Source organism: Chlorocebus sabaeus, chromosome 22 (assembly GCF_047675955.1).
Source record: "Chlorocebus sabaeus isolate Y175 chromosome 22, mChlSab1.0.hap1, whole genome shotgun sequence".
Lineage (NCBI taxonomy): Eukaryota > Metazoa > Chordata > Mammalia > Primates > Cercopithecidae > Chlorocebus > Chlorocebus sabaeus.
Genome location: NC_132925.1, coordinates 86,619,492 through 86,634,659, shown reverse-complemented (window position 1 = coordinate 86,634,659; position 15,168 = coordinate 86,619,492). Strand labels below are relative to the sequence as shown.

The 15,168-nt window shown below is 46.6% G+C and overlaps 1 protein-coding gene across 3 annotated transcripts in view; it reads right to left on the bottom strand.

Moving 5' to 3' along the window:
• RFT1 (RFT1 glycolipid translocator homolog) overlaps nt 1–14,964 on the bottom strand; it is a 44,666-nt gene extending 29,702 nt beyond the window's left edge. Inside the window, exons 1-6 of one of the 3 annotated variants that reach the window (XM_007984570.3) lie at nt 14,831–14,964; nt 9,962–10,047; nt 7,223–7,339; nt 5,867–6,056; nt 5,195–5,296; nt 3,391–3,519 (exon numbers count right to left, since the gene is read on the bottom strand). In XM_007984570.3, the coding sequence (XP_007982761.1) occupies nt 3,391–3,519; nt 5,195–5,296; nt 5,867–6,056; nt 7,223–7,339; nt 9,962–10,047; nt 14,831–14,893 (687 nt within the window). In that variant the 5' untranslated portion in view covers nt 14,894–14,964. The remainder of the gene's footprint in view (nt 1–3,390; nt 3,520–5,194; nt 5,297–5,866; nt 6,057–7,222; nt 7,340–9,961; nt 10,048–14,830) is intronic. The other 2 variants (XM_038003790.2, XM_038003791.2) reach the window with 2 other exon arrangements.
• Nucleotides 14,965–15,168: the final 204 nt, after the last annotated feature.

Here is a 15,168-nt window from a genome sequence, read left to right as displayed (position 1 = left end):
CTGGGGCACAAGGACAGGCCCAGTATGAAAATCTGCCAGGCTTGGTACAGGTGGGCATCAGGGGGCAGTCAGGCGAAGAAGAACTCTTCTGCACTCTCAGACCTAGGTGGCAGAAGCTCTAGGCAAGAGAAGCGATCCTGAGTCCTAACCATCTAAGCCTGTAAATGAGGCACAGAGGTATCCAAAAGTGTCCTGTTGGTTTAGGTTACAGGTGAAATCTAGCTGAGCACAATGGAGAACTCTTATCTCACAAATGAGAACACATCTGGCTTTGATACATAAGATCTAGTTTTTCTTTCTTTTTTTTTTTGAGATGGAGTCTTGCTCTGTTGCCCAGGCTGGAGCGCAGTGGTGTGATCTCAGCTCACTGCAACTGAGAGGTGACAACATGCTAGCAGCCCTCGCTCTCGGCACCTCCTGAGCCTCGGCGTCTGCGCCGTGCCTGAGGAGCCCTTCAGCCTGCCACTGCACTATGGGAGCCCCTCTCTGGGCTAGCCAAGGCCGCAGCTGGCTCCTTCTGCTTGTGGGGAGGTGTGGAGAGAGAGGCAGGACTTGTGCAGGCAGGACTTGTGGGCCAGTGCCAGTTCCGGGTGGGAGCGGTCTCGGCGGGGCCGCACTCAGAGCAGTTGGCTGGTGCCACCAGCCCCAGGCAGTGAGGGACTTATCACCTGGGCCAGCAGCTGCGGAGGGTGCGCCAGGTCCCCCAGCACTGCTGGCCCACCTCCAGGGCGCCTGAATTCTCCCCAGGCCTCAGCTGCCTCCCCACGGGGCAGGGCTCAGGACCTGCAGCCAGCCATGCCTGAGCCCCACCCCCACCCCGCCATGGGCTCCTGAATGACCGGAGGCTCCCCAACCGGCACCTGCCCCCTGCTCTAGGGCGCCCGGTCCCATCGACTGCCCAAGGGCTGAGGAGTGTGGGGCCTGGTGCTGCATCCACTAGGCGAAGCCAGCTGGGCTCCTGAGTCAGGTGGGGACTTGGAGAACTTTTATGTTCAGCTGAAGGATTGTAGGTGCACCAATCAGTGTTCTGTGTCTAGCTCAAGGTTTGTAAATACACCAATCAGCACTCTGCGTCTAGCTCAAGGTTTGTGGATGCACCAATCGGCACTCTGTATCTAGCTAATCTGGTGGGGACTTGGAGAACTTTTACGGCTAGCTAGAGCATTGTAAATGCACCAATCAGCACTCTGTCTAGCTCAAGGTTTGTAAATGCACCAATCAGCACTCTGTCTAGCTCAAGGTTTGTAAATGCATCAATCAGCACTCTGTGTCTAGCTCAAGGTTTATAAACACACCAATGAGCACTCTGTGTCTAGCTAATCTAGTGGGGACTTGGAGAAGTTTTCTGTCTAGCACTCTGTGTCTAGCTAAAGGATTGTAAATATGCCAATCAGCACCCTGTCAAAACAGACCAATCAACTCTCTGTAAAATGGACCAATCAGCAGGATGTCGGTGGGGGTCAGATAAGGGAATAAAAGCAGGCTGCGGGAGTCAGTAGTGGGAACCCACTCAGGTCCCCTGCCACACTGTGGAAGCTTTGTTCTTTTACTCTTTGCAATAAATCTTACTGCTGCTCACTCTTTGGGTCCACGCCACCTTTATGAGCTGTAACACTCACCGTGAAGGTCTGCAGCTTCACTCCTGAGGCCAGCGAGACCATGAACCCACCAGAAGGAATGAACAACTCCAGATGTGCTGCCTTTATGAACTGTAACACTCACCGCGAGGGTCTGCAGCTTCATTCTTGAAGTCAGCGAGACCAAGAACCCACCAATTCCAGACACACAACCATCAAGTGATCCTCCTGCCTCAGCCCCCATCCTGCCCCAGTAACTGGGATTACAGGCACGCACCACCATGCCCAGCTAATTTTTGTATTTTTTAGTAGAGATCAAAAGGTTTCACCATGTTGGCCAGGCTGGTCTCAAACTCTTGACCTCAGGTGATCTGCCCACCTCAGCCTCCCAAAGTGCTGGGATTACAGGCATGAGCCACTGCGCCTGGCCCATAAGATCTAGTTTTTCTTGAAAAGTTGTATAACAGGATTCTGTAAATTCTCAGACTTAAGTCTCACATATTTTACTACTTTTTCAAGTATCACAAGAGGAATAAGGAGAAATCCAGCATATGCAGCCTTACCACAACCGAGTGCACTACATCCGGCAAGCAAACAAGCATGGAAAGGGGGGAAGCACCCAGAATGGAGGAGCTCATGAAGTGTCTTAGCAGAGACAACATGGCAACATCATCATGTGTGCAGCTCCAATGGCATGGGCAGGAGCACTGACCCCAAAAGAGCCAGAAAATGAAAGTCCAATGACCGGAGTGTGAAGGAATTAAGTAGAAAAGATTATGCTTCACTCCACATGTCAGCTGTAAAATCCACAGTGGTCTAGATAGGAAAGTGGATCACCTGAAAGACTAGCCTGACACTTAGAAAGAGACCATGTGGGGCCGGGCATGGTGGCTCATAATCCCAGCACTTTGGGAGGCCGACATGGGAGGATTGGTTGAACTCAGGAGTTCAACACTAGCCTGGACAACATAGTGAGACCCTATCTCTACAAAAAAGAATTTTTTAATTAGCTGGGCATAGTGGCACATATCTGTAGTCCCAGCTACTTGGGAGACTGAGGCAGGAGGATCACTTGAGCCCAGCAGGTCAAGGCTGTAGTGAGCTATGATTACGCCACTCTGGGCAACAGAATGAGACACTGTCTCAAGGAGAAAAAAAAAAAAAGACCATTTTGGGTTCATCCCTACTTTCTCAGAACTCTCAGCTATCTGTGCTAGAAGTCAACTGAGGAAGAAAACCAAAACCACAGCAGAATAGAGAGAGTGGAGCACAATGGTGGAACCTGTGCTCTGCTGGCATGTGAGCCCCTCCAGGCTCCTGTCCTCACTCTGACCCTCACCTAGGACAGGTATTTATTCTCTAAGCCTTAGTTTCTCAACCCTAAAATAGAAACAGAGTGTCAGCCTTTCAGAGTTGTTGTAAGCATTAAATAAGGCAGGTAAAGCATTCAGCATAGGGTCTAGCACAGTGGTTGTCAACTGGGGGTAATTTTGTCCCCTAGGGGACATTTGGCAACATCTGGAGACATTTTGGGGTGCTCCACTGAGGAGCTACTGGCATCTAGTTGCTTGAGGTCAGAGATGCTGCTAAACATCCTACAACACACAGGACAGCCCCTACAACAAAGAATTGAGCAACACAAAATGTCCATAGTGCAAAGATTTAGAAACCCTGGCCTGGCATAGAGCAGGCACTCCATAAATATGAGCTATAAAATTCATTTATGATTATAACAATAAACCAGCTGCAGTTTCTTTCTCTCAAGAATAAGCAGCACCTATGATTAAAATAACAGATAAAATGTATTACTTACTCCACTTCTTGTAATATTGGGTAACAGATCTGTTATTCTGGAGACAGGAAGAGTCTGAAGCTTGGTTGAACCCAGTAACTTTGTGAAATAAATAACATAGCAGAGCACCAGAACTGTAGTATAGAAAAGCTGAGAAAAAAAATAAACTGTTTTAATAAAGGCAGAATTAAGATATGCCTATAAATTTGATCTCAAAGGCCAATCAAGTAATAGAACTCTCTTGATTAACTGCACTTTCTATTCAGCAATGCCTTACTCTCTGGGAAATGGCACTATTCACTTAGACCCAACTCCACTTCAGCATCTACCTGCAAAGTGTTCCCAACACTTCACTTAACTGGGAGAACGTAATTCTTCTCAGCAGGCAGAATGTAATTTCCGTAGCAGATGTACACTAGCTCAATTACCACAGCAATGTCTGATACATTCTCAAAAGGTGTGTATTTGGCCAAAGGAACGGCTCTTCCACCTAGTCAGCACACTGCAAAGATCCATGTATCCTAACTGTGCTAATATCCAAGGACTTGTCATCATCAAGGACTGCGGGTTTTCCATAAACCCCGGAAACCTGTGCCATGAATGATTACAAAGCACAATTGAGCTGCTGACTCTCTCCTCTTCGCCAGGGCAAGAGCTACTACTGATGGGGGAGAAAAGGGTAGGGTGATAAGAAGGCTCAACCCTCCCTCCACCCATCCAGGACAAAAGAATGGCTTCTGGCCAGGAGCAGTCAGATGGGTTTTGTCTGCAAATTGAGGAGGAAAGTCCAAAAAAGCCCCTTTTCACAAGCTCCCTTCAACCCTCTTTCCCTCCTGAGAACAGCAGTGCACACTGGTTCAAGAAAGACTGGGACCTCCAGACTTGCTTTCAGCCTGGCAATATCAAGGCTGCTCCTGTAGTAAAAGGCACGGGGCAAGGAAAAAGAAGAGTCTCTCAGTTTAGTAGGTGTGGGCCCTTCTGCTCTCCACTCCCAATCATACCTGGGATGGAGCCCATCATCCACCAGCCTTCTTCCTTCATGCTCCAAGCCCTTAAAACTCCAGCAGCAGTAATGTGAGCCACCCACCTGATGCCAGTGTCCTCTGTGAGAAGTACCCTCTACATAAATCATTACTAAGAATCTTATCTTCCTAAACATTAATGAAAACTACAACTGCTTAGCACTGTAAAATGTTCTGGTAACTATCTGATCTTAAATTTCATTTTTAAAAATAGCACTTGTATTCTAGTTATATTTTTATTAGAACTAGAAATATGAACTAGAACTAGGAAATAATGAGATGGAAATGAAGCCTAAATTGCTAAAACTGAAAATATACCTACTCTGACTTGATTCATGCTCTCTGAATTATGTGAGATTTCAATGTAAGTTTAAAACAGGCTTGGCAGAGTTTCCACCTATTCTGCAAAAACCTGATGGAAATCCAGCGAAAATAATACACATGTAATCTGATTCCCACCCCACCCCTCACTGCTTTTTTTCTCCTTTACAAAACTACCAGACAACCAAAGATCAGTTTGAAACAGGCTTGCCCACTGAATGTCTAAAAACGGTTTTTGATGTTTGACAGTGAAGTCCAGTGTGTGGCCCTCACCAGGTCCCTAGAAACACCTACGGTCTCAGTGTATGGAACACAATGGACCTGGCAGCCAGAGTAGCAGTGCCAAGGCCACCCTTCTGGTGCTTCCACCTCCTGCACAGGCATGGGTACTGCAAATGCAAACCCCACGGCGGTGGGAACAAGAAGAAAAACCAGTTGGAGAAACAAAGATCATATAAAAAGTTAAAAGCCATGATTCTTACCTGGGCCAAAGAGAAAATGTACAATCCCCAGTGAGGCAACCACAGCACGAGAAAAGCTGTCAGAATGCTCTTAAGAATTACCGACAGGCTCTCAGCAATCACCTGCAAACATGTGGTTAAGGTGCAGTTTACAAACATTATCAAAAAGTCAAGATGTAACAGAATGATAGACAGAAAATCTCAGGCAGTGGCTACCCTGGCTATGGGGACAGGGCACACAGCTGGACATAAGTATCAGTAACGTTTTACTTCTTGGGTACGGTGGTGGGTTCATGGATCTTCCAGTATATTATGCCTTAAGATTTACATTATATATATATTCTTTTGTAATCTATTCTAAAAGATGAAGAGAGAAAAGTTAATATTAATATACAACTAAATACAGTCACTAGAAAAACCTGAAAAACCTTTACGGTTCTTCTACATTCTGACTTGAACTAGTAAATTATTAGCAAACCTATTTTTTATTTATGGTCAAACAGAGGTGAACTTTAGCCTAGCCTATCTGACAGATTTCAATTGGAAGAACTTAACTGACTATGTTAACCTTTTTCTAAATACATTTTTAGGTGCAAGTCTGGAAAAATCATTCTCTCCTATAAAAGCATTTTTAAAAAGCAACGCTTTTTCTTATTCTTCCCATTCCCCATTCACAGCAGAAGGCGCACTCACCTTGAGCTTCACAAACATATGTGCTTGTGCCAAGACCCAAAAGGGCTCCCCTAGAAGTTCCACCACTGCCGAGAGACCAAACAGCACCACTCCAGTTGCATAGTGAGGGACAACACGAGGATCAGGCACTTCAAGCAGCTGCAACCAGACCCAGCCCAGGAATAAGGACCAAAACACACCCAGGGGGACTCTGGAAGAGGAGAAAAAAATAATTCACTAAATTTTAAAATAAATAGAAATATATATTAAAATAGTAACACTGAACAGAAAAAAAAAAGTTATAATACAAACAGCTCCCATTTATTTATTAAGATACTAACTACATGCCAGGCACTATGATTAATGCCCCTTATATCACTGACACCTCACAATGATCCTCTGTCATTATCTCCATTAAAAAAAAATGAGGAAACTGAGGCTGACAGGCACTGGGCAATTTGGCCAAGGTCATGAACAGCTAATCAAGAGCAGAAGCAAGACCCAATCCTGCTATAACTCCAAAGCCTACACTTCTATCCACTGGGTTACACATACTGACCCATAAGCAAAATTCCCAGAAAGAAAATGCCTGTTGTTGAGAATGACTGACAGACTGTATACAGCTGTTCCTTGCATCCCAAATAACAAACAGAGCAGTGCTCAGTATCCTTTCATATGTTTCACATGTGTGCCACGGGGCATTTAAATATGCCTGGGTGGTTAACAGTTGTTCCTCTAATAAAATGAACACCTACCAGCCCTCACGACAGTCATTTCTGTGAGGCAAAAAGGAGTTATGCAAGGGCAGCACTGGGAAACAACCTCAACCCCCAGCCCTCCCTGCAGGGACATAGCTGGAGAAAAGCCATTGCAATTTCAAGCTAATGTACTTGATCTTCAAGAATATCCTAAAAGACTCAGAACTGAAGTCATATAACAAAATTGAAGAAAAATGTAATGAACCCATAAGAGGCTTTCAAGAAATACTAAATCTAAGTGGTTGTTAAAAGCTCAAAAGATATTATAGAGCAAAAAGATTAGGAATAAAAAAGATGGCACAGGCCAAGTGGAGCCCACAGTGGTGATCAGAAACAGCAAGAAACAACCTCCAAAGAGGATGAAACCAGGGCTAGAAACCTGGCCCAGAAACCCTAACCTAGAACCTCTTCCTGGCTCCTGGACATCCAGAGAGAAAATGAGCCAAGAAGTTCCTTTGACACAAACACTCTCCCCTTCTTGTCGTATGCCTGCTCCCAGAAACCCATGGCAAAACTGAATCTGGAGGCAATTCAGCTTTAGGTACGTGTTACTGTTTCACTTCCAATGCTCACTACACTTGCCTTCCTGAAATGTGTCTCCTGCCAAAGCACAACTCACGTTAGCCACAGCAGGTTGAGGGTCTGGCTCCAATCTCGCTGGGTGACCCCACTAAGACATGCTCTGCGGAAGGCCTCTCTGGCCAGGAAGAGGGTGGTTGAGTAAAGCAGCGTTAGTCTGTAAATGAAAGGCAGAAATCAATAAGGTCTCGAGTTTTTTCACAGAGAGAACTTCTGGGATATTTCCAGCAACAGGGAGGAGATAAAGTCTTGGTCATAAACCACTGATGGTGACATGGAGGGCAGTGGGCTCTTACAGGACCCCCTACTGGTCTGATCCATGAGAACTACTGAGTTAGGAACCAAACGAAAGACACCTGAGGGTGTGTGCCTACAGTTACATGAAGGATAGAAGCTGCTGCAGTGGTCTCAAAAGCCTGCAGCTTTCATAGCTACAGGCAGAGGTGTGGCCATGACCACAAGGAGGAGAAGAGGATAAGATTATAACCCCACCCTTCTTGGTCACGCGGACACGAGTGACCGATAGCCCCTGTGAGAAAAGCTGAGCCTCTACCGAGTGGAGGCTCTGGCCAAAAGAATCTCAAGACAGACAATAAGGCTGGCAACCATTACGGAGGCTGCTGCAACCCAGATCAGCAAGGTTTGCCTGGGCACCTCCCAGACGGGCAGCACCTAGGTGAGCCTTCCTGCACCTTAGTGAGGAGTAGCTGAGATTTCCTTCCTCAATAGGCAGCAGCCTGGGTGAAGCCAGAGTGGGGATGGCCCAGGGTGAAGGTCTCTGGGGTTGTCCAAGGATTATCCTGCTACCCCGTGCCTCTGTGGAGCATTGCAAATAAGGAGATGGAACCGAACCTTAAGCAGGGGGGCAGGGCAGGCCAGACAAGGGCTGTCAAAGTAGGGACCTGCCAATCTCAGGACGCCTGCCTAGGGAGAAAAATCTGAGCCGCTAGGAGGATTTGCCCCTCTTCCTTTCTGCTTTTAAAAAAGTATTTCTTAGGGCCAAGTGCCTATATTTCTCAGGCTCATGCCTATAATCCCAGCACTTTGGGAGACTAAGATGGGAGGATTGCTTGAGCCCAGGAGTTTGAGACCAGCCTGGGCAACACAGTAAGACCTCATCTCTACAAAAAATAAAAAAATTAGCCAGGTGTGGTGGTGCACACCTGTAGTCCCAGCTGCTCAGGAGGCTGACATGGGAACATCGCTTGAGCCCAAGAGGTCAAGGCTGCAGTGAGCCATGATGGTGCCACTGCACTCCAGCCTGGGCAACAGGGCAAAAGGAAGAAGAAGAACAAGAACAAGAAGATGACGAAGATGAAGACGAAGAAGAGGAAGAGGAAGAAGAAGAGGAAGGAGAAGAAGGAGAAGGAGAAGAAGGAGAAGAAGAGGAAGAGGAGGAAGAGGAAGCGGAAGAGGAAGGAGGAGAGGAAGAGGAAGAAGGAGGAAGAAGAGGAAGCAGAAGAGGAAGAAGGAAGAAGAGGAAGCAGAAGAAGAAGGAAGAAGAGGAAGAAGGAAGAAGAGGAAGAGGAAGGAGGAAGAGGAAGCGGAAGAAGATGATGAAGAAGGAAGAAGAGGAAGCAGAAGAAGAAAGAAGCAGCAGCAGCAGTGGAAGAAGCAGCAGTGGAAGAAGCAGCAGCAGCAGAAGCAGCAGCAGCGGAAGAAGCAGCGGCAGCAGAAGCAGCAGCGGAAGAAGCGCAGAAGTAGCAGAAGCAGCAGCAGAAGCAGCAGCAGCAGCAGCAGAAGCAGAAGAAGCTGAAGAAGAAGGAAGAAGCAGAAGCAGAAGAAGGAGAAGCAGAAGGAGAAGGAGAAGCAGGAAGAGGAGGAGAAGGAGGAGGAGGAGGAGGAGGAGGAGGAGAAGAAGAAGGAGAAGAAGAAGAAAAAAAGAAAACAGTATTTCTCAAAGAATGGTCCCTGTTTCAAAATCACCTAAGGAGCTTGTAAAAATGCAGACTCCTGGGCCCTTCTTCAGCACTACGTAGTGCAAAACTCCACAGATGATTCCTTTCCTCAAAGCTTGAGTCCTGCCACTAAGCTCTGAGACCAGAGCCAAGAGGATATGTTTGTTAAGTATTAGACATGAAATGCTGTCTGGAACATACCGCCTCATTTATCAGGACATGAAGACACACCTGAGAAGCTGAGCTATTCTGAGCACTTACATCATTTCATGTATTTTGTGTCATTTGTGAAGACAAAATATGTGTGGGTGTCCTTGAATAGAAAGGAGGTGAGTAGAAGAAACAAGCTGAGTCTAAAAGACAAAGAAGTCATCTTTCCAAGAGCCTCCAAGAAACTAATGACAAGGACTCAAGCTCGGATCCCAGTTGCTGTATCCCAATTATAAAATCACCGAAGAGGGAAGGAAGGTGGCTGCTCCAGCCCTGCAATTATGAAGTGCATCCTCACGAAGTGCACAATTTCTGCTTCCTTTGCTGTCAGCAGGACAAGAACATAGGATTATACCTGAGAGGGAGTTTTTAATGAATTACTCCCACTCTTCTCCTTCCTGACTTCCAAGAGCAGGAAAACCAGAACAGCTGGCAGAGAAATGTGCATTTGGAGGCTGCTAATGGAAAACACTCCATGAGTCCATTAAAAGCAACATTGCCTGCATGTCCCTCCACTCCTGCACGCCTCTCCTTAGCCCACTGCTAAAACACTCTGCTTCTGGTAAAGGTCCATGCTTCTAGAATCCAAGGATGACACACAGGTACAGAGTGTGAAGAAAGCCTGGCTAAGAAGGTGAACTCTGACAGTGCCAGGGTGCATCTCCTCCTACCTTACATTTACCACGCCAACAATTTCCTTTGACAGGAAGCGAAGAATAAATGCATTCAAGACAAAGGTGATCAACCGAAACAACACCTATAGAAAAAGAGGAAAAATACGTAAGAATAAATGACGTTAGGAGTGTTTACTTTGCTGAAATGAGAACGATGTGGCTGTTCTTCCTAACGTGAGGTAATGACATACAGCAGCTTTGTCACGGAGACTCTGCTCTAAGACGCCCGACCTGTCTGCATTTCTCCTGAAATTTCACTCCTTGGGATCTCTCAGCACTCCCGTGCAGTGGTCAGAGAACCCTGGAAGGCACTTGGAAGGCTCCCTAATTTATTAATAACAAGAAAGAGGCCCCAATAGACTCACTGAGTTTCTACAGGTTCAAAGTCAAGCTCTTGAGGAAGCAGAAAGAGAATTCTAGTTAGTGGTTCACCTTGCTGGGCCCTAGCCACACTCCCCCACGCCAGGCTGTTTAGAAATAGCACACACTTAGCAAGTGGGAGCCTTAAGGGTATAGCAGACTCACCAGAAATCATGGGGTCTAATTTCTCTTTTCTTCTCTGCCTCATAATATCTAGGAATTTCAATAATGACATTTAATCGTTCTGAACTTCAGTTTTCTCAATTAGAACACAGAAAATGTATTTCTTTATTGAATACTTGTCTCTTTCCAGAGAGGAGTTAAAATACCTTTTAAATGATGCTGCAAAAATAAGACAACGTAGTGTAACATGGGGGGAAGGGAGACAGAGTCCAGTTATTGCTGCTTGAAAGGGACATATCCTGAGACTTCCCAATCTGTCAATTCAAGAAAACCACCTAAGCAAAGAACTTCTCCCATGAGACACAGAGAGGACGACTGTCATTAAACAGGGTTGCTAAATGGGGATGCTGGGAAGAGTGCAAACCTCATTCACTAAATGACTCCCTCTGGCATCCCAGCAGCAAATGAAAATCACTTCTGTGTTAAGCACCCTCAGAGTTATCTGTGAAGAGCTGCGATTTGGAAGATTTGATCTAAGCATACCAAAGGACTACTGTGGTCATAAAGGTATGACCAAAAAGGGAGAGCACCTAACACTGTAACTAAAGCGTCACAGAGCAACAAGGTCTCCAAAGCCAAGAAATGACCATCTCAACCTTTATGGAGTCAAAGGTGGTCTTTTGAGTCCGATGACAGCTCTGTAGCTGCTCCTTAGAAACATGCAGATATGGCCAGGCACGGTGGCTCATGCCTGTAATCCCAGCACTTTGGGAGGCCGAGGCAGGTGGATCAACTGAGGTCAGGAGTTCGAGACCAGCCTGACTAACATGGTGAAACCCTGTCTCTACTAAAAATACAATTCACCATTTAGCTCTTCTGTTATCTTCTAATTGTTATAAGCCTCAATGTCCTCCGTCAAATGAGGTTACCTATCACATAGGGTTGATTAAAAGGATCAAAAGAGATTGCAGGGCTGAGTACAGTGGCTCATGCTTGTAATCCCAACACTTGGTTGGGCACCGTGGCTCACACCTGTAATCCCAGCACTTTGGGAGGCCGAGGCGGGTGGATCATGAGGTCAGGAGATCGAGACCATCCTGCCTAACACAGTGAAACCCTGTCTCTACTAAAAATACAAAAATTTAGCCAGGCGTGGTGGGCGCCTGTAGTCCCAGCTACTCGGGAGGCTGAGGCAGGAGAATGGCGTGAACCCTGGAGGCGGAGCTTGCAGTGAGCCAAGATATTACACCACTGCACTCCAGCCTGGGCGAAAGAGTGAGACGCCGTCTCAAAAAGAAAAAAAAAAAAAAAAAAAATTCCAACACTTTGGGAGGCTGAAAGGTAGGAGAACCACTTGAAGCCAGGAATTTGAGACCAGCCTGGACAACACAGTGAGACCTCATCTTTACAAGAAATATTTTTAAAAGAAATGAGACTGTAGAAGTGAAAGCATTTTTTAAGTGCATACAAATGAAAGGCATTAATACTTTCAGCATGGGTGGCTCAGAATTCAGATAGAACAAGCTCTTCAATTCTTGTAGAATAAGATGTAACCGCAAAGCTACCTAAAGTGTCTACAGTGTAATTCGAGAAAGCATACAAGAATGAAAACACTCAAGAAACCATATAAAAATATGGTTATTAAAACAAAAAAATCCGAGCAAGACTCCATCCCAAAAACAAAAAACAAAAAAAAAAACATGTGTACACACTTATGTTAACCTCAAAGCTATCACTGTCTAAGAAACTTAATGTTGGCCGGGCGTGGTGGCTCAAGCCTGTAATCCCAGCACTTTGGGAGGCCGAGATGGGCGGATCACGAGGTCAGGAGATCGAGACCATCCTGGCTAACACGGCGAAACCCCGTCTCTACTAAAAAAATACAAAAAAACTAGCCGGGCGAGGTGGCGGGCGCCTGTAGTCCCAGCTACTCGGGAGGCTGGGGCAGGAGAATGGCATGAACCTGGGAGGCAGAGCTTGCAGTGAGCTGAGATTGCGCCACTGCACTCCAGCCTGGGTGACAGAGCGAGACTCCGTCTCAAAAAAAAAAAAAAAAAAAAAAAAAAAAAGAAACTTAATGTTTCAGGCCATATCCGTATGTCCTCTTTTTTTTTTTTTTTTGAGACGGAGTCTCGCTCTGTCACCCAGGCTGGAGTGCAGTGGCGCAATCTCAGCTCACTGCAAGCTCCGCCTCCCAGGTTCATGCCGTTCTCCTGCCTCAGCCTCCCGAGTAGCTGGGACTACAGGCGCCCGCCACCTCGCCCGGCTAATTTTTTTGTATTTTTTTAGTAGAGACGGGCTTTCACCGTGTTAACCAGGAGGGTCTTGATCTCCTGACCTCACGATCCACCCGCCTCGGCCTCCCAAAGTGCTGGGATTACAGGCGTGAGCGAGCACACTTTGGGAGGCCGAGCCTATATCTCCTAATTGGTTTGAATAAAGGTTGCAGCTAATGAAGCTGAGGTTGCTTATGCCACCCAGTATTTGCCACACACTGTAGCCCTTATTAGCAACACAGCCTTCATTTACTTCTGCAAAGGACTTTACAGTTTTTGTTTTAACACAAGGTCTCACTCTGTTGCCCAGGCTGGAGTGCAGTGCCATAATCACAGCTCACTGCAGCCTCAACCTCCCAGGCTCGAGATCCTCCCACCTCAGCCTCCCGAGTAGCTGGGACTACAGGTGCACGCCACCACGCCCATCTAATTTTTGTATTTTTTATAAAGACAAAGTTTCACCATGTTGCCCAGGCTGGTCTTTAACTCCTGAGCTCAAGCAATCCTCCTGCCTTGGCCTCCCAAGTGCTGGGATGACAGGCATGAGCCATCACGTCCAACCAACTTTACAGTTTTAAAAAAGGCTCTCTCACATCTGTTAAATTATTTGACATTTAAAAACAACCAGGTAAATGCACAGGAAGCAAGACTGGGGGTTAAGTAATTTCCTCAATGTCACATGGCAAGCAAATGACCCAGCTTGGCCTTACAGGTAAGCCACCTGACTCGTAGTCCAGTGTGTTTTCCGCTACAACTTGTTTTCGTTTTATGAAGCCTATCTGGGTACTAAGATATTATCAAAGGCTGAAAAAAAAAAAAAATCAACACTGTGGATAAAGCACTAAACTCAGTTATTTATGTAGTGAAACAGGAAAAAAAAAAAAAAAAAAAAAAACAACCCTAAGTAAACTTAGAATGGCTAACATTTACTAAGCACGTATCATGTGCAAGGCACTCTTCAACATGCTTTCCATAGGTTATCTCATTTCATTCCTACATTGACTATTTTAAAAATCCTTATTACCCTAATAAAAATAGCTACATTTATTAAGTACTTGTAGTGTGCCAGGCACTTAAGAGGCATGATTTCATCTAATCTTCCTAATGACCCTGTGAGGTTGCACTATGGTTCTCATTTAAGATGAAGAAACTGATACTCACGGAAGTCATGGGATTTATCCCGAAGGAGTGCATCTAGCAAGTGACAAGGCCCAAACTCAAGCCCCATTCTGCTTGGTTCTTTCTTCTGCCCTCCATCTGCCTAAGATAAGGGGTAGGGTAGATTCAAGACTTGTGTGAAGTAGGGTTGATTGGCTCAAGAGTGAGACAGAGAGATACGGAGCCGCTTGACTTAAAAGGTTCAGTTCCTGGGGTTGAAAGAATCTTCAGATACCATTTGGACTAACTGGCATGTATCATATCTGACAGATGACAAAAATTAGGGCCAAGAGGTGAAGTGACTTGTCCAAGATCACATAAACAGAAGATGCAGCCAACATGTATTAAATGCATACTAAGAGCCAGGTACTGTGTTAAGTACGTTTATTTGAATGATCCCAATCAATTCTTGCTTATGAGCTAGGTACTACATATTATTACCCCCATTTTACTAGTGAGGAACTCAGGCTCTGCAGGTGAAGTCACTTGTCCTGGGTCACGGAGCAATCCAAGCCTAACTCCAGATTCCTGTTCTTAGCTATGCCATATGGTCTCTCGGAACTCAGTGGGACTCAAAGTTTGAGGGCCGTGTTTGATGAAGGAAATGAACCTCTTGCCTGAAAAATACCAGATTCTCGAGCACGAAATACCAGTCCCTCACCCCGACCACCTGATCTAATTCACTCCTCCTGCCATATGGGAAATAGAATGCTCTGAAGGAAAGCGGCTTGTCTGCAGTCACCCGGCCTAGACTCTGAAGGCAGGCTCCCATCTCCAGGCCAGGCCCCCCCTCACCAACGCCACCGTCTCCGGTCGACCCCCACCCCCTCCATTGCGGGGTCCACCTCGGAACTGGGTCGGCCCTGGGGCAGGCTCTCAAGGGCCCGAAGGCTGCCATCCCGCAAATCTCGGCTGCAGTACAAGCTGAAACCTGACGGGCAGAGAGTACCTGCAGGATGAGACCGGAGGAGGCCAGCCGGGCCGCCTGGCCCAGCACCTCCTGGCTGCCCATAGCCTGGGCGCCAGGCTCAGACACCAGGAAATGCCGCCGCCACTCCGCTTAGTCGCGATAAGATGGCGTCACGGAGCGCCTCGCTCTCTGATTGATGGCCTTGAGACAGGGGGGCGGGGCACGAGAGGTTCTGGCCCTTTAAGTGGGCCCGGCTCGGTTGGTCTGTTATGGCGCCTGGCGCTTCCTATTTCGGTAGGTCCTGCGCTGTCTGTCGCTTGTGCGCTGTCTTCCCCTCTCTTCCCCGTATAAACGAAATAGTGTGGCGAGTACTAAGA